The sequence below is a fragment of the Chlorocebus sabaeus genome, chromosome 4 (genome assembly GCF_047675955.1).
Source record: "Chlorocebus sabaeus isolate Y175 chromosome 4, mChlSab1.0.hap1, whole genome shotgun sequence".
Taxonomy (NCBI): domain Eukaryota; kingdom Metazoa; phylum Chordata; class Mammalia; order Primates; family Cercopithecidae; genus Chlorocebus; species Chlorocebus sabaeus.
In genome coordinates, this window is record NC_132907.1 from 40,188,262 (window position 1) to 40,213,435 (window position 25,174).

At 41.2% G+C, this 25,174-nt stretch overlaps 2 protein-coding genes across 6 annotated transcripts in view; one reads left to right on the forward strand and one right to left on the reverse strand.

Moving 5' to 3' along the window:
- Nucleotides 1-346: 346 nt before the first annotated feature.
- Nucleotides 347-25,174, forward strand: part of CDC20B (cell division cycle 20B) — a 56,185-nt gene continuing 31,357 nt past the window's right edge. For all 3 annotated transcript variants that reach the window (XM_007972514.3, XM_038010394.2, XM_038010395.2), the window contains exons 1-2: nucleotides 347-586; nucleotides 864-926. In XM_007972514.3, the coding sequence (XP_007970705.3) occupies nucleotides 524-586; nucleotides 864-926 (126 nt within the window). In that variant the 5' untranslated portion in view covers nucleotides 347-523. The remainder of the gene's footprint in view (nucleotides 587-863; nucleotides 927-25,174) is intronic.
- Nucleotides 6,452-13,410, reverse strand: GPX8 (glutathione peroxidase 8 (putative)). 3 transcript variants are annotated; one of them, XM_007972501.3, is made up of 3 exons: nucleotides 13,314-13,410; nucleotides 12,304-12,565; nucleotides 8,785-9,487 (listed from the first exon to the last, which is right to left on the reverse strand). In XM_007972501.3, exons 1-3 carry the CDS (start codon nucleotides 13,362-13,364, stop codon nucleotides 9,324-9,326), a joined length of 477 nt encoding a protein of 158 aa, XP_007970692.1. In that variant the 5' UTR covers nucleotides 13,365-13,410; the 3' UTR covers nucleotides 8,785-9,323. The 3 variants fall into 3 exon arrangements, with proteins under 3 accessions (XP_037866324.1, XP_007970692.1, XP_007970683.1); XM_007972492.3 differs by having other exon boundaries at nucleotides 13,161-13,394; XM_038010396.2 differs by lacking the exon at nucleotides 12,304-12,565 and having other exon boundaries at nucleotides 6,452-9,487; nucleotides 13,161-13,397.

Sequence of the window (25,174 nt, forward strand, 5' to 3'; positions counted from 1 at the left end):
CATTCTTGTTTCTGAAAATGGAAAGATTGTGAACTCCCAGAACCCGCTTCTTAGCCCGCCAACCCCTCTGCCTCCCGCTGCGGTGGCAGCCCCCGGTGCCAGGCCCAGCCGCAGACCCGCCACTGCTCGCGGCAAAGCTTGGCGCCCGGGTGCGCGCCTAGTCCGAAGGCGGTGACTGGGCGGGGCGCAGAGAGGGCTGGCAGGGGCGGGGCCACGGCGCGCGCCGGGGAATCCCTCCTGGGCTCTGACGTCACCGCGGCGCAGGCCAATAAGAAGGCGGCGAGGGGGATTCCCGCGCCAACTGCCGCGCCGCCGGGTTTTTAAATGGTACCCAGGGGAACACCTTGCAGCGGCGGTGGGAGGAGTGGGGGACATGGAGGGAGGTGGTGAAATAGAATGGTCTTGGGGGACGGGACTCCAGGGGTTTGACGATTAGGCGTCAAGACTGACTTAGACCTGGAAAGAAAACCAAAAGCGGTCGAGGAGAGAGGCCAAACGCCAGGCAGGGCGAAGTCAGCCGGAGATGGAGTGGAAACTGGAGCGCACCGCGCCTCGGAGGGTCCGCACCGAAGAGGAGATGCTGTGGGTGAGTAATGCCCTGTTTTGCATTCTCCCCAAGTCTCTAATGCGGATCCAAAGGCCCCGTTCGTAATACCTGTTTAGGACCAAGAGGTGGTACCAAACTCTAAGCCCGGGTCGTACATTTGAATGAAGTAATTTAGTTATATTCTGAAGGTGCCTAGTTGCCTTAAAAAAAAAAAAAAGTGTAATCTGACAGGCACAGGATCTAGAAAAATTCCACACCTGAAATTATGATTTTGCTAAATAGTTTCTCTTTCAATATATTATCTGTGTTTTCAAAGGAAAGTATCATGCGTGTGCTCTCCAAAGAACTGAAGCAGAAGAAAAGTCAAAGCTCCACCAAGGTGAGTGTCCAGGGCTTGTTCTTGTTCTCTGTTTTAATTCTGATCTTGAACAAACGAATTCTTGGTAAAGAATGTATTTGTAGGAAGTATGAGCTGGTCTGAAAATATGAGAATTTAAGTACAGTATCTTATTACATACTAAAAAAATTTCTTTACGAAACTGAAGATCCCAGAAAAATAATGCAATCATTTGCATCTGAATCGTTCTTTCTAGTTTTTGCCTCCACAGCAAAGGATAAAGCTGGGATGTCAGGTAGGCAGTGTATTGCTAGCGGCTGTTAATACTTTTTTTTTTTTTTTTTTTTTTTTTTTGAGACGGAGTCTCGCTCTGTAGCCCAGGCTGGAGTGCAGTGGCCGGATCTCGGCTCACTGCAAGCTCCGCCTCCCGGGTCCACGCCATTCTCCTGCCTCAGCCTCCCCAGTAGCTGGGATTCCGCCACTTTCCCCGGCTAGTTTTTTTTTGTATTTTTTAGTAGAGACGGGGTTTCACCGTGTTAGCCAGGATGGTCTCGTTCTCCTGACCTCGTGATCCACCCGTCTCGGCCTCTCAAAGTGCTGAGATTACAGGCTTGAGCCACGGCGCCCGGCCCCTGTTAATAATTTTAACAGTTATTAGTTGTACTCCTCTCTGTGGCATTCAGAAGCCCGGCCCCCAAAGAAATGGAAATGGTGCCATCTTGTGGACAATGTGGAGAAGTGGCATAAACCACGGTTTTTAACGTGAGCTGTTTAAAGTTGATCCAAAGTATTACCTGTTCTCTTTGAAAGACCAAACCCAAAGGTCTTTAGTGTCTCTTGTAATCAGTGTAAAAGGAAACAAATTTAAATGGTTTTAGAAACATGTTTCATAAACAGCCTTCATCTGCTTTAGATGTCGGTCACCATTTACCATGCTTCTCTCTAGGCTCAATAGTTCATCTTCCTTTGACCTGTACTCATAGATTCTAGTTCCAAATCCATCACCATTTTAATTTATTTTTCTAGATCTTATGTAAATGTTTCAACTAGGCACCGTGGCTCATGCCTATAATCCCAGCACTTTGGGAGGCTGAGACAGGAGGATCATTTGAGGCCAGGACTTCAAGACGAGCCTGGACAACACGGGGAGACCTTGTCTTTACAAAAAAACTGCAAAAATTAGCTGGGCATGATGACTTGTGCTTGTAGTCCCAGCTACTTGGGAGCCTGAGGCAGGAGGATCGCTTGAGCCTAGGAGTTCAAGGCTGCAGTGAGCTATGATTGCACTACTGCACTCCAGCCTGGAGGACAGAGCCAGACCCTGCCTCTTAAAAAAAAATTTCTGTATTCAAGTGGTAACATCCTAAATTGAATACATAATTGCATTTTCAGAACTCGATTACTAATGTCATTTCTAGTAGGAGGAAACTAATCACATTTAAGCCCTTACATTTCTTAAATACTTTAATGTTGATTTTTTTCCCCCCAAACACTGCTGCAGTTTTGTGTCATGCCCAGCTTATGTATTATCACGACTCCTAGATATTTTACCTTCTAATACAGACAACTAATCTTTTGATCAGTAAATAGAAGTGATTTGAAAAGCTATAGTTAAGTAACTTTTTATTTATTTTTTTGAGACAGAGTCTTGCTTTGTTGCCCAGGTTGGAGTGCAGTGGTGCAATCTCGGCTCACTGCAAACTCCGGCTTCCGGGCTCAAGTGATTCTCATGCCTCAGACTCCTGAGTAGCTGGGATTACAGGCAGCACCATCATGCCGGGCTAATTTTTGTATTTTTAGTAGAGACAGGGTTTCACCATGTTGGCCAGGCTGGTCTCGAACTTGTGACCTCAGGGGATTAGCCCACCTCGGCCTCCCAAAGTGCTGGGATTACAAGCATAAGCTGTCTACAGTTAAGGAACTTTTAAAATTCATTTGTACTGCAGTAACATATCTTCATTATCCAAGCATTTAATTTGGAAAACCTAAGTGTGAGTATTCTGAACATTTTAAAGTTTTTGTTTACCTTTTCTGTTTTTGACTAGATTCAAGCAAATATTGATTTTATTTCTTATAGTCCTGAAGTAATACATTTTGTCTATAAGTTTTCTTTAATGTGACTATTAAGATTAGAGTTCTGCCACTGTGTTCATGTTACAAATTTAGCCTTGGTGACTTTCTGGGCCACGAGAATCAGCAGTGACCTGAATCAGGTAGGCAGTGTATTGTTAGCTGGCTGCTTGGGTCAAGTCAGCAGCCACAACTACCCTGCCACTTGCTTCTGGATAAATTCTTCTTGTCAATGAAGTGCTCTGGCTACCTGTGTGTGATGAGCTGGCAGTGTATTGTTAGCTGGTTGAATATGTGAATGGCATCAGCTAACATGCAACTGCTGTCTTATTGCATATACAATGTAAATCAGAGTGTAACTGAATCTGTAATTAGTGTGTGTTTACGTGTACTTTCTGCTATGAAGCAAGGCACTATTTACCATAATATATTATTGCCATTAACTTATAATACAGTAATACTTATAATACAATGGACAGCTTTATAATGGTAAGGAAAGTACTACAATTACTTAAATTTTTTTCCTTTTAAGAAAAATTTACTTATGCCTGCTTTTCCATAACTAAAAGTTTTAAAGAAATATTTTCGGAGCCTTTGGAGTCTTTCGGAGTAGACAGTGTTTAAGTATTTGTGAAATTATATATTTTTACATGTAAGGTTTAGAATGTAATAACAATGTGGAATGGACCTACAACGTGTCCCCAGATTTTCAGTGAAGTCTTTGGGATTCTTTCTGCATCATTAGTTTCTGAATACAGCATTAGAATCGGTTTCCAAAACCGTGACTGTGTGTACCAGCTGGAGGGAAAGTTGAGGTAATTTTCCAGATGAGTCTGTCAACTAAAACATTTTTCACTTGAAATATCAAGAATATTGGGGATTTTTTTTGGATGGGGAATGGTTTAATTTTTTTTGGAAGATTTACCTCAATCCTTTCACTTAATTTTCTGTAAAAACACAGGTTCATGAAATATTTGGAAGGGAGCACGAGATCTAACTTGTGAAGTGGGAAGAACTGACCATACATTATGACTTTAAATATTTTCTCATTCCCTGAGAGGCATTTTGGCCCATGAAGCAGTATAGATATGTGCTGGCTTCCAGACATGCAGTATTCTTGTGTGGACATTTGTAGCCAGTTAGTGGAACTGACTTTGGTGGTGCCATCAGTTAGTTAAGCCATAGATGAGATATAAGAAATATTTCACATTCTCTACTGTACTGGATTGTAAGTTATTGGTAAAATGATTTTTATGCTTTCCTTATTTAAATATAAACATATTTCTAGAACATGGGTTAAATAGATATCTATAGTTTGATTCTTATGCATTTTACTACTTTCAAATCACATCCTCTTTTTGTTGTTGCCCAGTGTTATTCACTTTCAGGAGATTTATGTTTATCTTCCATGTAAAAATTGTTTTCAACTTGTCTCTTTTTAAGGTTAAATTTCAACATGTTATTTTCTATACAGAGTCACTGACCTGGTGATAAAAATAAAACCTACTAAATTTAGAAGTCTTGGCTTTTGTGTTTTAGTTTTTTAAAATTAAACAGCAAGACATAAAATGCCAACTTTATTTTATTTTAGATCAAGGGGTACACGTGCAGGTTTGTTACGTGAATATATTGGGTGATGCTGGGGTTTGGGCTTCTAGTGAACCTGTCTCCCAAATAACGAACATTGTACCCAATAGGTAGTTTTTCGGTCCTTGTGTTCCTTTCTTCCTACCCCTTCTGGAGTCCCCAGTGTCTACTGTTTCCATCTTCATGTCCATGTGTACCCATTGTTTAGCTCCCACTTAGAAGTGAGAATATGCCATAATTGATTTTCTGTTTCTGAAAATGACAACTTAAATTAAAAAAAAATTTTATTTTTTAGAACTGTTGATTCTATAGGGAAACCAACTTTATGTTCAATAAACAGAAGACATTTAAAGTTGTGGTTTAGTCTCATATTATTGAGATGATGAGAAAAGAGGGAAGGAATGGAATGAAATAAAAATATGTTAAAGAAATAAAAAATACGTTAAAGAGATGAATGGGTTAGGAGGAAAGTGAAGACACAAATTAAAAGAGAAAATGTTTCCATAGGTGGGAGAGGGAAAGAAAGGGATACACACTGGGATATCAAGGGTCAAACAGGGAAAAGGGATTGGAAAAAGAGGAGGGAGGCTCTGCTGATGGCAAAGTATTTTCTTCCAGGTGTTTTCTCTTGGGGCAGTCTCTTGGCTGTTCACTGGTACTGGGAATGTCACTACCTCCCATCGCTGCCCTCTGAACCTCTCACTATTATAGTGATAGCCTCCTTGTTTCTCTCTCTCTGCTGTGTTTTATTTCCCTGCAAAGACACTATGCTGCTCTGCAAGAGACATACTTAACAGTTCAGCTGGAGGAGGGGAAGGGAAGAGTGGGAAGGAGTGTGATGGATTAGTTTCTAGGCATAACAATTATTAGAATTTTATTCTATGGGAAAGATAAAATCAATCAGAGGACTAAATATAGACAGAGTGTCCTCATATCAGCTCCACCCAAACATGCCATTTTTCTTTCAAAGGAACACCACAAATCAATGTGGTGCAATCATGGCTCACTGCAGCCTCTACCTCCTGGGCTTAAGCAATCCTCTCACCTCAGCCTCCTGAGGAGATGGAACCACAGGTATGTGCTACCACACCTGGCTAAGTAAAATTTTTTTTTTTTTTGCAGAGACAGGGTCGCTCTGTTGCCCAGGCTGGAGTTTAGTGGAGCCATCTCGGCTCACTGCAGCCTTGATCTCTTTGGGCTCAAGCAATCCTTCCACCTCAGCCTCCTATGTAGCTGGGACCTGAGGCATGTGCCACCACACCCAGCTAATTTTTTGATTTTTTTGTGGAGATGGGGTTTTGCCATGTTGCCCCAGGCTTGTCTCTAACTCCTGGGCTCAAGTGATCCTCTCTCCTCAGCTGCTTAAAGTGCTGATATTACAGGCCTGAGCCATCATGCCCATCCCCAATTGTCATATTTTTAGAAATTTTGCATCCTAGTTACTAAACCGTTGGTAGATTGAAATTGGCCATGAGGGAGCATGAGCATTTACACTGAACTGGCAAATGCTGTATGTCAGGATTCCTCCTCCAGAGTCTGCTATTAAACATGTACCAGCCACCATTATATATATGCTACATACACTGCAGTTATTAAGAATTATATATATGTACATGTATACATACTATTGATACAGTGTAATTGTTAAACATTTAAAAAAATGAAATACAACTTTCAGGGCACATTTCAGGCAAATTCATATTTATTCCAATCTCTAACACTCTGTTGTTACGTCTGCTGTAAGATGATCAGGAGTTAGTATGAAGTATTCTTCTCTACGCACCAAAGAAAACAAACAAAGCAAACTTCAAGTCAGTGAATTAGTTACCACAGTTAAAATGCATTTGATTTTGTCCTTCTCCTTTTTCACAAGGACAACAGCTGAATACTCTTTTATGTGATGCATGATATTTTTCTTTTTCTCTTTTTTTTTTTTTTTTTTTGAGACAGATCTTTGAGATGGGGTCTTGCTCTGTCGCCCAGGTTGGAGTGCAGTGGTGTGATCTTGGCTCATTGCAACCTCAGCCTCCTGTTTTCAAGTGATTCTTCTGCCTCAGCCTCCCAAGTAGCTGGGATTACAGGCACATGCCACCATGCCCGGCTAATTTTTGTATCTTTTACAAAAAATACAAATACAAAGATGGTCACCATGTTGGCCAGGATGGTCTCGAACTCCTGACCTCAAGTGATCTGCCCGCCTCGGCCTCCCTAAGTGCTGGGATTACAGGCGTGAGTCACTGCGCCTGGCTCTGATGTTGATATTTTTCTGTTACAGTCCTTAGCCCAGGCATCCTGTAGCACTCCATGTCCCAGACTTTTTGATGCAGAAACATGACTGAAGGAAGATTGTCCAATATAGGAAAGATTCAACTTTTCCTCTGTGTTTGTCCACTGGTATTCCTATGAGGCATTTGAGTTACAGGTAGCAGCACCTCAGCAAATGACTCCACTCCCTCTCTTAGCACACATAACCTAATTGTTACGGAACCCCGAAGGGACACCTGAATGTCCTTTCTTTCAAGGCAATACGTATGACATGCTTTCAAATCTCCGCCTGCCTACTCTGCTTACCTAAAGGGCAAGGGGAGAAAATCCAGCACTGACATAGAATCTGTAGGTTGAATAAGGCAATCAAGATTAGAGATGTAAGTGAAGAAACCCACTTTATCTGGCTTTGGAGAGAACTAGTGACTTACGGCAGGACGTTCATCTGTATAATGTTGACTGGGACAGTCCTGGTTGTTCCCAGTGCAGCTCCATTATCATTCATCTGGCAGTGGGGAGTCTCTGCTGCCCACGTGGTGCTGGCATACGCAGTTCTGCTCAGGTCCCTAACGTGAACGCATAAAACACCCCTGCAGTGGCACAGCACTGCTATGAGCTCATGGAAGGCGTATGTGGGGATACAAGGCAAGAGTTCTCTGGCAGCAACACTTGGAGGGGCCGCCTGAACAAAAGTTTTCTTAGAGGCTCATAATTCAAATTGCTAATAGGCTCTTGGGGCAAAATTGCAAAGGACAGATAGACTTGTTGGGTGGCTTCTGTTTTTTTTTTGCCAGCAATCCAGGTTAATTCTGATTTCCTTCCTGGTCACTTAAAACATCTTGCTAAGTGTGTTAATTGACTTTTAAAGTTGCAAAGGGCTTTTTTTATTCCATTCAACCCCTGTTCAATTTACAGGTGAGGAAACTGAAATAAGGTACTTAAGTGACCTGCCTAAAGTCACGCAGCTGGCGAGCGGTAGGAGCAGGCTTGCTGACACACTCATCTGGCATTCGTGAGGCTATCCCTACAAATCCTCTTGACTTCTGGTAGAAACTCCACCTCCACCTCCACCAAATATCTTTCTAAATACCTTCATAGCTGGGTGGCTGGATATGTACTTTGAAGCAGAAGATGCTTCATGAAGTATTTTTGGTTTATCTAAGAACTTTGGTCCAAATACATATACAGAACTATTTACTGAGGTAGCGTTACCGAATTCACCATAAGAAATATCTTCACTTTCATCCATTAGGTCAGGATTTGGGAGTCAAGTCACAGACTACTTAAATCGGGTGTTTTTCTTCTTAGAAAATTTTATATGACTATTTTTACATTTTTGGCCATCTTCCTATTTATTTTATGCAGCGAATGTGTATTTCATGAGGCATTAATCAACCTTCACCAACTTGGCAGTTTGCTTTGTTAGCCAATTATAAGGCTAACAAAATATAAAGGCCATGACTTTGGGAGAAGAAGTGCCTTGTGACTCTACTAAGAGGTTCAGTGACTGCTGATCTACACTTTAGGACTTATATGATCACCCCATTTTTACACTAGAGTTTAGGCTGTTTGGGGTTGGTTTTTACTATTTCAGCCATCAGAATGATGCAGCATTGAATTCCTTCCAAGTGGCTAATCTAGAATGAATACATTAGCAACCCAAATCAACCTATAAGGAATCAAGCTAAATGATCTTATACTCATGTCCTTTTTTCTACATTTGGGATTTTCACGCAAGAATAAAGACTGACTTATTTGGTAATATTATGATTACAGAATTTGAGTTGCTTCTAAAAAATAATGCAGAGAGAAATACTGAAAATGAAGACTTTTTCAAATGTTATAATATGGCCATTTATAAATGACTATTTATATATGTCAGTTGCATACATAGTGACAGTTATAGTAAAACACTAGGAACCTACACTTAAAGAGAAAAAACAAACAAAATCCTGTACATAAAACAAGCACACATATATAAGGATTTGAATCTATGTATATATATTTTATACTTTTCAACATTTGTGTTTTATTACGTTAACATAACCATTTACAGTTATTCCAGAAATTTCAGTCATACACAGTGCTCTTGAATCCAAAGAATGGTCTAGTGTGTTAGCATTTTCATCAAGTACAGTCCTAGAAAATGTCAAGTTGAACAGTAAGATATTGAGGCACATTGGTCACTGAATTCTGAATTCTTTAGTACAGTCAGAGGAAGTAGTTAATATATTTCATGTTGATTCTTTGGCTACTCTTGATTTTGCTTTGGGTAACATCTTCATCCTGGGAACATTCATTACCACTTAATAGCAAGATAACATTTAAAAAAAATCCTTCTTTGCCACATTTAATAGCATGTTTAAAGAGGCAGGGGTTGCAATGAGCTGAGGTTGCACCACTGCACTCCAGTCTGGGTGACAGAGTGAGACACTGTCTCCAAAAAAAAAGTGTTTAAAATGAGACCAAACCCTCATGGAGACATTTCTCTGTTCTATTAGAAATGCAATGGCATTCTCATAGATCCTCTTTCTTTTTTATGATCAGTTGTCTAACCAGAGCTGCTATGTCAGGCCTGATGACTTCAATGGGCTCCTCTGGCCTCCAGAACTTCACAACTTGACCCTCAGGGTTGACAAGATACTTCCAAAAATTCCACCTTGGTTCCTTCTTTGAAGAATCTAAAATATCCAGAACATATTTTCATGAGCATAATTTTATTCTTTGTCAAGATTTTCACTTCTATTAGTATCTGCATAAATGACAACTTTAGTATCAAGTTCTAGGATTGTCATAATATCAAAAACAAAACACCCAAACAAAGTGAAACTCAAGGTTAGAGTAACCAGATTTCAATATACTTGATGACTTCACCTATGAGTCTACTCATCTAGGATGTGATCTTAGTATCATGAAATAAAGCAAAGTAGGCCGGGAGTGGTAGCTTATGCCTGTAATCCCAGCACTTTGGAAGGCTGAGGTGGGTGGATCACCTAAGGTCAGGAGTTTGAGACCAGCCTTCCCAACATGGTGAAATCCCATCTCTACTAAAAATACAAAAAATTAGCTGGGTGTGTTGGCATGTGCCTGTAATCCCAGCTACTTGGGAGGCTGCGACAGTAGGATCACTTGAACCCAAGAGGCAGAGGTTGCAGTGAGCTGAGATCACGCCATTGTCCTCCAGCCTGGGGGACAAGAGCGAAACTCTGTGTCAAGTAAAATAAAAGCAAAAAAAAAAAAAAAAAAAAAAAAAAAAAATTAAAATTGTAATCCCAAATTGCTGGGATTACAGGTGTGTGCCACCACACCAGGTGAATTTTTGTATTTTGAGTGGAGACAGGGTTTTGGCCTCCCAAAGTGAATAATCACCTCATTTTGAAAAGCAATAACTTTTTTTTTGGCAGGGTCTCACTGTATTGCCCGGGCTGCCCTTGAACTCCTGGGCACTCAAGTGATCCTCCTGTCTTGGCTTCCCAAAGTACTGGGATTACAGGCATGAGCCACCATGCCCAGCCATGATATCCTTTTGATAAACCTTAATTTATGTAAGAAATGTAGATGTTTTTTCTATTTATACCACTCAAGATTTATGTTCATTTTATTGACTAATGTGAGAAAAAATATAATAATTATAACTAAAATTTATGAAGTGCTTACTATGTGCCTAGTAATGTATGCTGCGTGCTTCAAATTGATCCTCTCATTTAATCTTACAGGGACCCTATGAGGTGGGTATTATTATCATCCCCGTTTTGCAGATGAGATAAATGGAGGCCTAGACACAAGGTCATGTGGCTAGTGAGTGGTCGAGCCACGATTGCTATACAGGCCTTTTTACTCCAGAGCTCATGCTCTTCACTTTTGGGCCCTATGATCCTATCTAAGTGAAATGAAACCTTAAATCACTGTTACCTTTTTGATTACACAGGCTAAGAGGGGTTTCAGAAGGTTTGTAGTGATAAAGAGAAATAACCTATGAGCTATTGCACCCACGTATCTGGCTGCTATAACTGAAGAATGATTAGTTCAATGGCATGTGCTTGGGCTTTTCTTTCCTCAGTGTACCCTCAAAATAAAAGGAATAAAGACCTCGCTGTGGTTGCCATTTATGGCGTTAGGCATTATATCAACTTTCCCTAGAAATTAAATATAATGTTTTTAGAAGATTGTGACTTCACATTTATATGAAATATTATAGATCACGATTTGGTTTGTTGGATTAGAAGCTTGATTGCCTGAGTGAGGTCATAGTTTTATCAAAACTCAACTTATCTACAGTGAAAATAGGACTGAAGATGTCATCAGAATAAGTTAGATGAGAGAATGTTAGCTAATGTCCTTTATTGATTGATTGATTGATTGATTTAAGATGGAGGCTTGCTCTGTCATCCAGGCTGGAGTACAGTGTCGCGATTTCAGCTCATTGCAACCTCTGCCTCTGGGTTCAAGCAAATCTCCTGCCTTAGCCTCCCGAATAGCTGTGATTACAGGTGCCCACCACCACGCCTGGCTAATTTTTGTATTATTAGTAGAGACAGGGTTTCACTACATTGGCCAGACTAGTCTCTAACTCCTGACCTCAAGTGATCTGCCTGTCTTGGCCTCCCAAAGTGCTGTGATTACAGGCGTGAGCCACCATGTCCGGCCTTTTGTTTTTTTGACTAATGTCATTTAGAACAGTGTCTGGCACAGAGCAAGCGGTGTATAAGTACTTTATTTTTACTACTAACACACTTAATTCCAAACAATCTTAAGAAGTCAGTACTATTGATAGCCCATTTAACAAATGAGAAACAGGCACAGAGAAGTTAAGAAGCCACACAGCAAAAACAAGAGAGCAGGGATTTGAACTCAGGTAGCCTGAGGCCAAAGCCTATGCTGTCACTATGCCTTATGACCTTTGTGCTAAGTGACCTTGGCAAGTCTTTAAACAGATTTCTGTAGCTAGCTTAATTGGACAGATAGCCTAACACTACTGCCCTCTAAAAAAATCAAGTTATATGTTTTTGGATTTTAGCAAAAATCTGGTAAGCTGACATATTAATCCTTGAGAATATTGTTTCAGATAAGAAAGGCAACATAAAATTAGCCACAAACATACGTTAACTAATATTGCCCAGCACTATTCATGAGAGCTGGGTGGCTTTACTGATGGGAAGGGACATTTCCCCAGATGCTGTTACACGAGAGGAGAATTAAGATATTTTGTGAAAATGGCCATGGGCACACTTTAAATAAATTCTTCAGGAAGATGGTTGTAAGGAATAAAATACATTGGAATAGAATTATTTTACCATCTAAGAAGCTAAAACATTGGTTTCAGGGGAGCATAACTCCTAGAAGTTACAAAGGATGAGATTCTGGCTCTTTGATAGTTTTATGAAGCTTTCCTGATCCAAAGTTTCAAATGAGATAGGAAAGTATTGTCCTGGTATAATTGTTTAAAAATGAAAAGCAATTTAAAACATTATACTGGTGAGGCAAGGCAGATATTTACCAACAAGAAATCTAAATGCAGGTTCTCCTTCTGATCCTAGAATCTTAATCTTGTGGAAGATGGGGAATGTTACTCCGTAGTTTTTTCTTGCAAAAGATTCTACCTCCTTGCTCGGGCGGGGCTCCGATTCTCCAAACTGATTGCAGGGAAAAGCCAACACGCTGAAGTGGGATGGTCCAAACTCTTTGTGCAGTTCCTTCAGTGCTAAGTAATTTCTGTCTGTGAGTTGGCAGTCACTAGCCACGTTTACAACTAGTGAAACCTCCCGGAAAAAGAAAAAAATCCAACCGGAAAGTGAAGCAAAAGATTTTAAAAAATTCTGCAAGTAGTTAAAATCCTAAACAATTTGGGGGGACTATAACCTCTGATTGATGTTTTTTTCATATTTTTGGACACACAACGTTCTATTGAAAACTGTAACCTAGATGCCTGGGTTAAGGCCCTGAAATAGTACTGCCATTAAACAAGCATTAGGTACTCATGAAAGTTTATTTTTAAATTAAAGATAAAACTATGATCCTTGATAAGTGCTTTTTAAAGTTATTAGATTATAGAACCAATACTTTTATTAATAAATGTCATCATGTTCACATTACTAACTGTAAATATTTTCCAAACAACTTTACATATCAATTCAGCACAAAATTAAAGCATTTTAAAGAAAACGAGATAATCGGAATTTATTATTTAGAAGCAAACTATCAGAACTCTAATAATGAAAGTGATGTACTAATACAATTACTCTGAAGACTAAATTCCAACTTATGACCATGTAACAGCAAAAAATGATTTTATTAAGAGGAATAAACAGAGACAAGGAGAAACGGTAACAATAAAAATCAGATGATGCAACTTACTTTGCCTTTATACTTTTCCAGAGAAACAGTTCTTCCTTTTGCATCCTTCACTTCAAAGGCATAAAAGCTGTTGATTTTAGGTTTGAGGAATTTTAGTTGTAGAAGAAATAGCGTTACTGTGCATAGAACCATAGACAGCAAAACTGCAAATACCTTTGCTCTGGGCCCGGAACATTTTAGCGGGTAAGCTGCAAGAGGCTCCATGTTGGAGGATTCTAGAGGGAAGTCTCAGCAGCCTGGAATTCAAGGAGGAGCTGAAACTTGAAACCGGCTTAGTTTAACGGAAAACCAGGAAGGACAGGCTGCCTGCCTTCACTGCTAAGGAACAGAAAAACTCCTTCTCAGAGGGGGAATGAAGCGAAACTCCTGAATGAAGCAAGGAGCTCTGCAGAATTTCAAAGTATTTGTGGTGTAATTATAATTTTTGCTAGAAAAATCAGTACATTTTTGGTAGGTCTTTGACATTCTCCCTACAAAGAAAATATTTCGCCAGCAGATGGTGCTCTTGTAACTTGAAAGCTATGGAGGGCTCATCCCCATGCTGAGCGTACTGTGTATTTATTTAACAACTGTTTGGATGCAGAGGATACAGTACAATGCTCAGCCATAGTTTAGAATGTAGATTAAATGACCATATACTCATATGATGTATAGCCTGAAGGACGTTACTATTACATGTATGGATTAAATATGCTATATGAGTTCAGGAAATTTGTAGTGGAAAGAGCAGTGAAATATCTGAAAAGGCTATTTACCCTGACTCATCTAGCTAAGGCAATCAAATACCAGGTGAATACAGTCAAAATAAATATGTTAAAAACAGTGAAGGTGTTAAAAAAGCCCTTCTTTATCATAAAGCAAACTATAGTCCAGTGTTTTTCAAATTTCTGATCATGACCCCCAGTCAGTAGTGCACTTTACAACGTAAACAAACATACACAACTGAGAAACAACACTTCTTCTTTGAACTGTGATGCACCCCCACCTGTTGCATTTTCAAACAACCCAGTTCTGACCTATCAAAATGATTTCATCATTCACCAATGCACTGCAACCTATAGATAGAAAAAACTGAGGCCGGGCATGGTGGCTTGTGCCTGTAATCCCAGCATTTTGGGAGGCCTAGATGGGAGGATCTCTTGAGCCCAGGAGTTCAAGACCAACTTGGGCAAGAAAGCGAGACCACTGTCTCTAAATTTTTTTTTTTTTTTTTTTTTTTAAATTAACTGGTTGTGGTGGGGCATGCCTGTGGTCCCAGTTATACAGGTGGCTAAGGTGGGAGGATCGCTTGATCCCAGGGGGCTGAGGCTGCAGTGAATCATCTTTGTAGCACTGCATTGCAGCCTGGGTGACAGAGTGAGACTGTCTTAAGATCAAAACAAAAGAAGAAGAGGGAAAAAAGAAAAAATTGAACTCCATAATAAAGTAGTAATTTAGCAGTTAAGTAAGGCAATTCTACCAAGAAAACCCTGAAAACAAACAAACCCTGCAAAACCCATCTCTACTTGGGTACATCAACTAATTGCTTCATTTTTTTTCTCTTTATTTCCCCCTACTGGCTGTTGCCTGGCACAGGCAGCCTAACTTTGCTGTTGCTAACGGTCATGAATTTTAGGCGTGGGTATGGGGAGGCAATTGAAGGCTGCATATCTTAAAAGCCATTCACTTTCAATTCTGCTCTGTTTAAGACTCATAGCAAGATCTGAATGAAGGGGCATTATTCTATTTGATCACGATGTGTTTCCAGAAAGTGCAGGGAATGAGCTGAGACGCTTGTGGAGTGCCCTTCCTATCACTGTTAGCTTGCGGATCTTCAGAGAGGGTGCTCAGGGCGCTGCCTGCTCTTCAGGTGCCCGCTCTGTGGCATGTGTGTTTTTGGGTGGCTGAGCAAAACCCATAGCCTACTGTGTAAAACCTGTGAGAGAAACCACTCTACTCCTACTCTCATGGCCCAGTAAGAATGGATACAGTAGAAAAAGAAATGACTATGCAGGCCGGGCGCGGTGGCTCAAGCCTGTAATCCCAGCACTTTGGGAGGCCGAGGCGGGCGGATCACGAGGTCAGGAGATCGAGACCATCCTGGCTAACACGGTGAAACCCCGTCTCTACTAAAAAATACAAAAAACTAGCTGGGCGAGGTGGCGGGCGCCTGTAGTCCCAGCTACTCGGGAGGCTGAGGCAGGAGAATGACCGGAACCCGGGAGGCGGAGCTTGCAGTGAGCTGAGATCCGGCCACTGCACTCCAGCCTGGGTGACAGAGCGGCAGAAAGTATTCCCTTTTAAACGTAATTCCTAGTAAAGAACAAAAGTGTATCACTTCCTGATAATTTTACTTTGGTGTTCTGTGGCTGAATAGTTTAAAAAGTCAAAGTCCCTGTGTTTATAAGACACGAACACTGCCATGTTACTTAAGCTCTCTGGCCTTGCTCTCTAAGTGGGATCTGGGACCTTCCACAGTACCATCACCTGGGCATTTGGTAGAAACACAGCATCTTGGGCCCCACCCCAGACTTCCCGAGTCAGAATCTGTACTTTTACAACATCTCCTCATGACACATACACATGTTTAAGTTTGAGAACCTTTAGACCTCAGCCTTTTGTTGGTTTCAGGCAACAAGAGTCTTTGATTTCTCTGTTTTCCATAGTGGATGTGTTTCATGTCTCTATGAATACACGAGATATTTTAACTCCTCAGGCTGTACAAGCAAATGGCTCAGGAGCATGCATTTTAAAATTAATTCGTAGAATACCTTCTATAATTTGAGCCATGTAAACCCAACTCATTATAACTGTGTTTTGAGGTGGAAAGAGAGTGATTTATCTCTGGCAGGGATGTTGACTGACCACTGCTTCAGCAGGGCCCCACAGGGTGATATTATTTTGATAAAATCACTGTGATAATTTCTAGTCCGTTGTTTTATAAGTACAGAAGCTCTTATCAAGTGATCCAGAGATGAATGGATTTGAAAAGGCCAAAATTATGCTGTTACAAACTTGCATGTGATTGCTGAATAAGCCGGTTTTTACAACCAGAAATAAAACATTATGCAGGCCTAATGTTGAGGTTGGTTTGACCACAAAATTCCATATTATATGAATACAACTTTGAAAACTTACGTGTATGTCTCCTGTTAAGGATGAAATCAGAGCCAGTTTGTTAACTTAATGCTCCTAAGGCTTAAGAGCTTCAAATAATGAAGACATGATATATAAATTTTTACATTGGCCCATTAACTAAACATTCAGACAGCACTTTGGAGAACTCATGTGCTGGACAGCATTGGTTGAACACAGATTTTGACCCTGGCACACCTCTTCTTTGTTGTTTTGGCAGTCTTTCTCTGCATACATTTTGATGTCATCATCTCTTAGCCTTCTGGGGATCTGCCATCATTGTTTTCATGTTCTGTCTATACTAACTCTATTCTCAGACTATAGATATATCAAAATGGCACATTTCTCTGCGTAAGGGGTAATATGTTAGAAAAACCACCAGCACTCTTTCAGTAAATGAAGGAAGGCTTCTTGCAGGAGGGGAAGAGATTGATGAGTTCATGGTGAAGGCAGGAGGAAGCTACCGGGTCAAGAATGGGATAAAGCAGTTGACTCAGTTATCAACCAACTCAGGCACTGGAAAGGATACAAATAAGGTGCAAGGGAAGGAGCCAGCCTCACGCAAATGTAAAATCAATTTTGGAAATACGAGAACACACATGAAACAGGGAAGGATTACAAGGCAGCAAATAACTGAGTGCTAAATAAATGACTTTTTTTTTTTTTTTTTTTGAGACAGAGTCTTGCTCTGTCAGCTAGGCTGGAGTGCAGTGGTGCAACCTCGGCTCACTGCAACCCCCACCTCCTGGGTTCTAGTGATTCTCCGGCCTCAGTCTCCTGAGTAGCTGGGACTACAGGCATGTGCCAAAACGCCCAGCTAATTTTTGTATTTTTAGTAGTGATGGGGTTTCACCATATTAGTCAGGCTGGTCATGAATTCCTGACCTCGTTAGCTGCCTGCCTCGGCCTCCAAAAGTGCTGGGATTACAGGTGCGAGCCACCACGCCTGGCCAATGACTTATGTTTTTAGAGAGCTTTATACTGCACACAATCTTCTTTAGTACACACATTATTTTCTTCACAATAATTCTTTGAAATAGGGAGCAGTTAACTCAGCCAAGATCACAGAATTAGTGAATGGAACAATGAATAATAGAGTTTTGAACTTTCGACTTCATAACCAAAATTATTTCAACTTCATGAAACTGTTTCTGTGCAATAGGTAAATAAGTTTATTTAGAAGGAAACATGGTAGGTGAGGAGATGGCTGTAGTACTCTGGTGGAGAGGTCATACGGTTTGGCTGTGTCCCCACCCAAATCTCACCTTGAATTGTAATAATCCCCACATGTGAAGGGTGGGGCTGGATGGAGATAACTAAATCATGGGAGTGGTTTCCCCTATACTGTTCTTGTGGTAGTGAATAAGTCTCACAAGATCTGATGGTATTGTAAATGGGAGTTCTCCTGCACAAGCTTTTGCCTGCTGCCACGTAAGACATGACTTTGCTCCTCATTCACCTTCCACCATGATTGTGAGGACTCCCTAGCCATGTGGAACTGTGAGTCCATTAAATCTCTTTCCTTTGTAAATTACCCAGCCTCAGGTATGTCTTTATTAGCAGTGTGAGAACAGACTAATACAAGGGGTTTCATTCATCAGGAGGCATTTTGTTTTATAAGAAATCACTGTATAAGCGCCCTAAAAGGAGAGGGCATGGAGAACACCACCAAAAGGCTTGTCTGTGTGTACTGAAGTTATCTGGAAGGGGCCACAGGAAGTCTGCAGAACAGCAGGTCCAGATGATAGATAAAGAGTCTTAGTGAGGGTAGCCTTGGCCAGCACGATGGAAGGAAGGGGTGGGTGCTAAAGATGCTTTGTAGACCACGCTGGCGATGGAGATAAAGGATGACGTTTACCTGAAAATGACCTTGACAGCGTGTGGGTCATATTGCCCACTAGGATGGGAAGGCATTGAAGGTTCAAACATGAGAAGATGAACATTTTGGTCTTCATGACTAATTTGAAATAGCGTTGAGACCCTACATTTGAAACGTCTTGTGGACAGAATGTTGCTGCGTTGGGCTGGTGGTGGGTGGGAGGGGCACACACTCAGAGGTTAAGGAACGAGGTTAGGGCATGCTTCAGAGCTACCTGGGCTGTCTTTGCTACTTTTATCTTTGTCTTGAGGTTCTAGCAAGACTGGCATCACCAGCAGGTGATGTCTAGGTTTTCTGGCATGTCTAGGTTTTTCCCACCCACTGGATATTTGTGTGTCAAATTATTTGTCAGTAGATATATTTGTTTCTATTTTCTCAGTTGTTTCATTCTGCTACTTCCTGACTTTATTTTTAACCCCTCTGGGTTCTTTTCTAATTATTTTTGGCTCTGGTGCTCTGAATTCCTCCTGGTTTAATGTCACTGTGATGTGAACTCTACAGGTAAACAAGCTGAATTGATGTGCTTGGAGTACCAAGTCATTCATCCCTTTTCCCTTCTTTGTCTTACTTTTCTTATCTTCCTCTTCCTTTCTATTAATAAATACTTGAGTCATTCAAAACTATGCGACAGGCATTTCCTCAGTAGGAGATAGATCCTGGAACAGAAGTTTAAAAATACTGAAGATGAAATAGCACAATCTGCAGCAGTGTTTCCTTCACTGCAGTCATTGAAGGAATACCACCGTGTGATTTGCCATATCTGTATATCATTTATTTGCTTAACATTTTAATATTCATACTAACAAATGAGTATTTAAATACAATTTATTTTTCTAAAATTAATTTTTTATAAGGAAAACTTTACATCAAAACTAAAAAATTATAAAATGACATTAAATACATAATTATTAATGTTCATCGATACCACTATGAACCATATGTCCCTAGTGCAGGGACTGACAGAATTTTACTTTATATTCAAACTGTGCTCTCTTTCAAAGTTCTCTGAATTGAATCTACCCCTTCATGGGTCCTGGTTGTTTCATAAGGAGCAATATAAAGTATGTTTTTCTTTTATTCATAGATTGCATCCCTTTAAATATTTGAAGACAGTTCATTTTGGGTTTTCCTCTTTTTTCTTTTTCTTTTTGTAATTTGAGACAGGGTCTCACTCTGTCACCCAGGCTGGAGTGCAGTGGCATGATCATGGCTCACTGCATCCTCGACCTCCCGGGATCAAGCGATCCTCCCACCTTAGCCTCCCAAGTAGCTGGGACCACAGGTGTGTGCCACCATGCACAGCTAGTTTTTTGATTTTTTTTTTTTTAGAGATGGGGTCTCACTTGCCCAGGCTGGTCTGGAACTCCTGGCCTCAAGTGATTCCCCCTCTGCATTGGTCCCCCCAAAGTGCTTGGATTACAGGTGTGAGCCACTGCACCAGACTCTTTTGATTCTTCTTTCTTCTAGACTAAGCACCCCAGGTTTCCACCATTGGATGTGCTGGGGTGTTGCCCCATTACTGTGTTTACCCTGACCCCTGTCACTGTGGTCTCTTTCCTCCAAATGAACTCCGGGTTTGAATCCTGACTCGTCCATCTCCCTTCTTGAAGAACAGTTCTGGGACTGGACGTGGTTCTCCAGATGCTATCTGAGCGGTGCAGAGACACAGGGTTTTGATTGCTCCTGTTATGGATACTATTTTTCTGTCAATGGGACCTAAAGTTGTACTGATTTTTTACAATCATTTCACTGTACTGTTCACCCATATTCTAGTGGGGGCTGCCTAACACTGTCAGTCTTTTTCACTGCATGTCAGTTCTCTTCCATCTTATGCCTGTGCAATGAAGAAAAAAAATCTAAATAAGAATATTGTTCATGCAACTTGATTGAATTAAATTTTGCTGCTTTGGCCCTTGTCCCAGACTTTATTCTGAATTCTATTCTGTCCTTTAGTATTTTAATTATATTTTCAGCTTAGAGTAATCAACAATTTTGATAAATAGATCTCCATTTAAGCTGCTGATAACGAGTTGAATAGCAGAAGGCCAGAAACTAAACCCTTTAGTCCACCACAGGGGGATTTATTCAGGCTAACATGGATCTGCTGACTTGTGCTATCTAGGACACTGGCAGCAAATTTATTACTAGTTACTTGCTCCTCCTATTGGAAAACCATGAAAAATAATACACTTATCTATCGGGGGCATGTATTTTTCATATTTGTCATGTTTTGCTCATAGATCACTAACACGTATCAGTTCTGAAAGTGCTGTCATTCCTCTGGGTTTTATTTATCTGGCCCTACAGACTTGAACTTGTTTTAAAAACCCAGATGCACTTTTGTTGTTTCATTTATCTCATTCTCTAATTTCTGCAGAAATGTTTGTTTTACTCTGTACAATTTGAGAATTGTTCTTTTTTTTTTTTTTTTTTTTTTAATGAGACAAGGTCTAGCTCTATTGCCCAGGCTGGAGTACTGTGGCATGATCTTGGCTCACTGCAACCTCTGCCTCCTGGACTCAAGCCATCCTCCCACCTCAGCCTCCTGAGCAGCTGGGACTATAGGCACACACCACCATGCCCGGCTAATTTTTGTATTTTTGTTCAGACGGAGTTTCACCACATTGTTGAGGCTAGTATCGAACTCCTGAGCTCAAGCAATCTGCCTGCCTTGGCCTCCCCAAGTGCTGGGATTATAGGCGTGAGCCACTGTGCCTGGCCTGAGAATTGTTCCCCTTAGTGGGAAAGGATAAAAACATCTTATTTCCTTGCCTCTGGATTCTTTCTCAAATCCCTTGTCCCTTTTTAGTACTAATTGCCTCTAGGGGAAGAGATTCATCTATTTATTCATTATGGGGTTCCTAGATTCCAATGTCCCAAGGATAGTAAGATAAAAGACAAAGTCCCTGGTCTTAAGGAGTATATGATATAGCAGGAGAGAAAGTAAAAAAGTGGAATATGAGCAGACCTGCTTTTTAGCATAGGGATTAGATTAATTTGTCAGAGTTCAAACCGTGGCAGGGTTGCTCTGGTTGGTTGTGAAGGTTGTGCACTGCATATTCTAGAGGGTGCCATTCATAAAGAAAATGATCTATACAGCTGTATGCAGTATACAGCTGCCTATTAGCTCTATATCCTTGCTCAAATTACTTAATACCATTAAGATATTTCTTCCAACTCTGTAGAATGGGGGAAATAATACTAGTACCTATTTCACAGGGTTGTGATGAAACTAGAATAAATACTCCCTCTAAATCATATATCCCAGTGCTTGGCACGGACTAAGTGTTTGGTAAATGTTATTAACACAGGGTGGTCATGCTGGAGCATGCACCGTGGGTGTGGAAGCACAGGGAGGGCTTAGTATTTGTTTCCTAGGGCTGCTGCAGCAAATTACCACAAACTTGGTGGCTTAAACACACGTATTCTCTTCTAGTTACGGAGGCCACAGGTCCAAACTTAGTTTCACTGGGCAGAAGCTGGGGGGTCAGCAGGGCCTGGCCTCCTCCAGAGGCTCTAGGGGAGAATCCATTCCTTTCCTCTTCCAGTTTCTGGTACCTGCCAGCATTTCTTGGCCTGTGGCCCTATCACTCTGGTCTCTGCCTTTGTGGTCACATTGCTTCTCCTCTTCTGCGTGCAGTCACATCTCCCTCTGCCTTCCTCTTACAAGGATACATGTGATTGCATTTAGGACTCATCCTGAAAATTCACGACAGTCTCCTTACCTCAACTTAACTTCATCCTGAACTTAAGTCTGCATAGCCCCTTTGGCATATGAAGTAACGTTTACAAGTTCCAGGGATTAGGATCTGGATATCTCTGGGGACCATTATTTAGCTACCATTGGCTACCTAACCTAGTTTGGAATAGGGAGGAAGGGAAAGTCAGAGACACCTTCCTGAAGGAGTTGGTGGCTGAACCCAGGTGTGAAGGTGGCTGGGAGTTCCCTGGCAGAGAACTGGGGATGAACATCCCACGTGGGAAACATTCAGCGTGGACAGAGTGATGGTAGATGAGTCACAGAAACTCAGACCTGCTAAGGCAGTAGGATATTGTCAATATGCAATTTCTCAATAGTTTTCACAGACATAGCTGACATAGCATCAAATTGTTATTCTTTAATTTCCTCTTTTAAACCCAGAATTTTTTAAATGTACATTTAAAGTTTGGAATTTCCTTGGAATTTTGCTCCAAGGAAACCTTTGAGCAAGTGTCTCTGTCCTCTGCCATGTTTTCTGCAAACTAAGTCTATCTTCCAATATGGTGTCTCCTCCCTTTCTTGGTACCTGTGAGGGTAAGGCCTACCTGCACATAGTGGAGCCGTTGCAAACATAGCCTACTGAATGTGGCCCACAGACATGCTCTGTTCAGTCCTCCAGTTTCTAAAAATTAGAATCAGTTGAACACTTTAAAAAGTGGGAAAATTCATATGAAAAGTCTAAATTTCTAACATCTTCTATGAAATGAGACAATGTGTCTCAATGTGTTCTTGCTGCGGCTAAAACACGAACATTAAAGTTTGAGAGATTCCCTCAGTTTCTGGGGCCAAGACCCCATAGCCTCTGAGCTGGTACTCTGGTTTTTTTCTTAGTGGAGAGAAATAAAAACAGTGGGGAAATGAAAGTCCAAGTGGCCCTGTGAAGGGGCTCATGCTTGTAATCCTAGCACCTTGGGGGGCTTAGGTGGGAGGATTGCTTGAGTCCAGGAGTTAAAGACCAGCCTGGACAACATGGTGAAACCCCGTTTCTCCAAAAAATACAAAAATTAGCCAGGCATGGTGGTGCACACCTGTAGTCCCAGCTACTGGTGAGCATGAGACAGGAGGATTGCTTGAGCTCTGGGACATCAAGGCTGCGGTGAGCCATGATCGTGCCGCTACACTCCAGCCTGGGTGACAGAGTGAGACTGCCTCAAAATAACAAAGTAAAATAAAAAAGAAGGCCAGAGTGAGTCACGCTTCTCATCCAAGCTGGCGTTACTCATCACCTTACCTGCTGCCCCCTAGTCTGGGCTTCTGAGATTGAGATGCCTGATTGACACGTGCAGCCTCTTTTCATCTTTCCCATTCCTACTCAAAAACAAACAGCTGTAAGACAGAAAAACTGACCCCCAACAACACTCTTTACAACGGCCTGTCTCTTGGGAAAGACATTCTCTTCGGTCAGTTGGTGGGGAGAGCACAGAGCAGCAGTGGAGAGAGGGCCGGCCTTGCCCCCTGGGGGCTGCAGGCAGGGTGGGCCAGTGCCCTCACATATGCTTAGTAAAAAACCCAAACTGAATCAAAGCTTACTGCTTCAACATTCTAGCATATTCTTTTCCTATCTTTCATTTAGATCTAGGAAGTGGGACTGTATTGGAATTCTGTTTTATAGTCCCTGTTTTACAGCTAGCAATATATTGTGAGCATTTGCCTGTTTCATTCACTATTATCCTATGTTACCATTTTAAAAAAGATTTCTTTTATTGAAGTGAAATTCTCGTATTAAAAATAACTTTTTTTTTTTTTTTTGAGACGGAGTTTTGCTCTTGTTGCCCAGGCTGGAGTGCAATGGTGCCATCTCGGCTCACTGCAACCTCTGCCTCCTGGGTTCAAGTGATTCTCTTGTCTCAGCCTCCCAAGTAGCTGGGATTACAGGTGCATGCCACCATGCCTGGCTAATTTTTGCGTTTTTAGTAGAGATGGGGTTTCATCATATTGGTTAGTCTGGTCTCGAACTCCTGAGCTCAGGTGATTTACCCGCCTCAGTCTCCCAAAGTGTTGGGATTACAGGTGTGAGCCACTGCACCCGGCCAAAAATAACCTTTTAAGACACCAATTCAGTGGTTTTAGTGTATTCCCAATATTCTGGAACCACCACTTCTCTCTTGTTCCAAAATGTTTTCATCACCTCAAAAGAAAACTCCATAACCATTAAGCAGTTGCTCCCCATTTCCTCCTCCCCTAATCTCTGACAATGACCAATCTGTGTTCTCTCCCTGTGGATTTTCTTATGCTGACTGTTTCCTATAGATGGAATCATACGATATGTGACCTTTCCTGTCTGGCTTCTTTCACTTAGCATAATGCTTTCAAGGCTTATGCACATTATGACATGTATCAGCAACTCATTCCTCTTGGGAGTGATATGTAGATCACTTGCATATGTAGATATGTCCCATGACTTGTCTACGCGTTCATCTGTTGATGAGTGTTTGGGCTGTCTGCACCTTCTTAGTGTGATTAGCGCTACTATGAACATATGTGCACATGAATTTGAGTACATATACCTACGAGTGGACTTGCTGGGTCATGTGGTAATTCTAGGTTTATCTTTTTGAGGGATCACCAAACTAATCTTCCACAGTGACTGCATCCTTTCACATTCTGTACACTTGCAATGTAAAAAGCTTCCAGTTTCTTTGCATCCTTACCAATGCTTATTAGTTTCCATTAAAAAAATTCTAACCATCCTCGGGTGTGAAGTGGTGCTTTGGTGTGGTTTAGTTTACATTTTCCTAATGTATGCCATTTCTGATGGCAGCAGAGCAGTCCCTCTTAGAGATGTCTTGTTAGTTTGCCTAGTCAGTTCTCCATTGGTAAATATTTAGTCTGTCTCACATCTTTTTGTACCTACAAACATGTAAAATGCAGTACACACCCTCATGTTCTCAGTTGAGAGCCTGGACTCTGGGGTCAGACAGGTGAGCCTCGGGTGTGGTATCTCCACTTACTGTGTAGTCTTGGGCAATTCACTTGACCTCTAAGCCTCAGTTTCTTCACTGATAAAATGGGCATAAATAACATCTGCTTCACAGATGTTTCTTAGGATTAAATACAAACGTGTAAAACCCTTTACATATGTAAGCAGTCAGTAAATGCTGGATGTTTTCTCCATCTTGGCTCATATCTTAGATTTTTTTTTCTTTCTTTTCTTTTCTTTTTTTTTTTTACTTTGAGAGAGGGTCTCACTTTGTCGCCCAGGCTGGAGTGCAGTGGCGCCAGCGTGGCTCACTGCAGCAAGCAATCCTCCTACCTCAGCCC

Excerpts from the sequence above, each read along its gene's own strand:
- GPX8 (XM_007972492.3), bottom strand. The coding sequence starts at position 13,364 with ATGGAGCCTCTTGCAGCTTACCCGCTAAAATGTTCCGGGCCCAGAGCA. Across the intron at positions 12,566-13,160 it reads TGGAAAAGTATAAAGGCAAA|GTTTCACTAGTTGTAAACGT; the intron begins GTAAGTTGCATC and ends TTTTTCCGGGAG. Across the intron at positions 9,488-12,303 it reads TGCATTTAGATTTCTTGTTG|ATTCTTCAAAGAAGGAACCA; the intron begins GTAAATATCTGC and ends TGGATATTTTAG.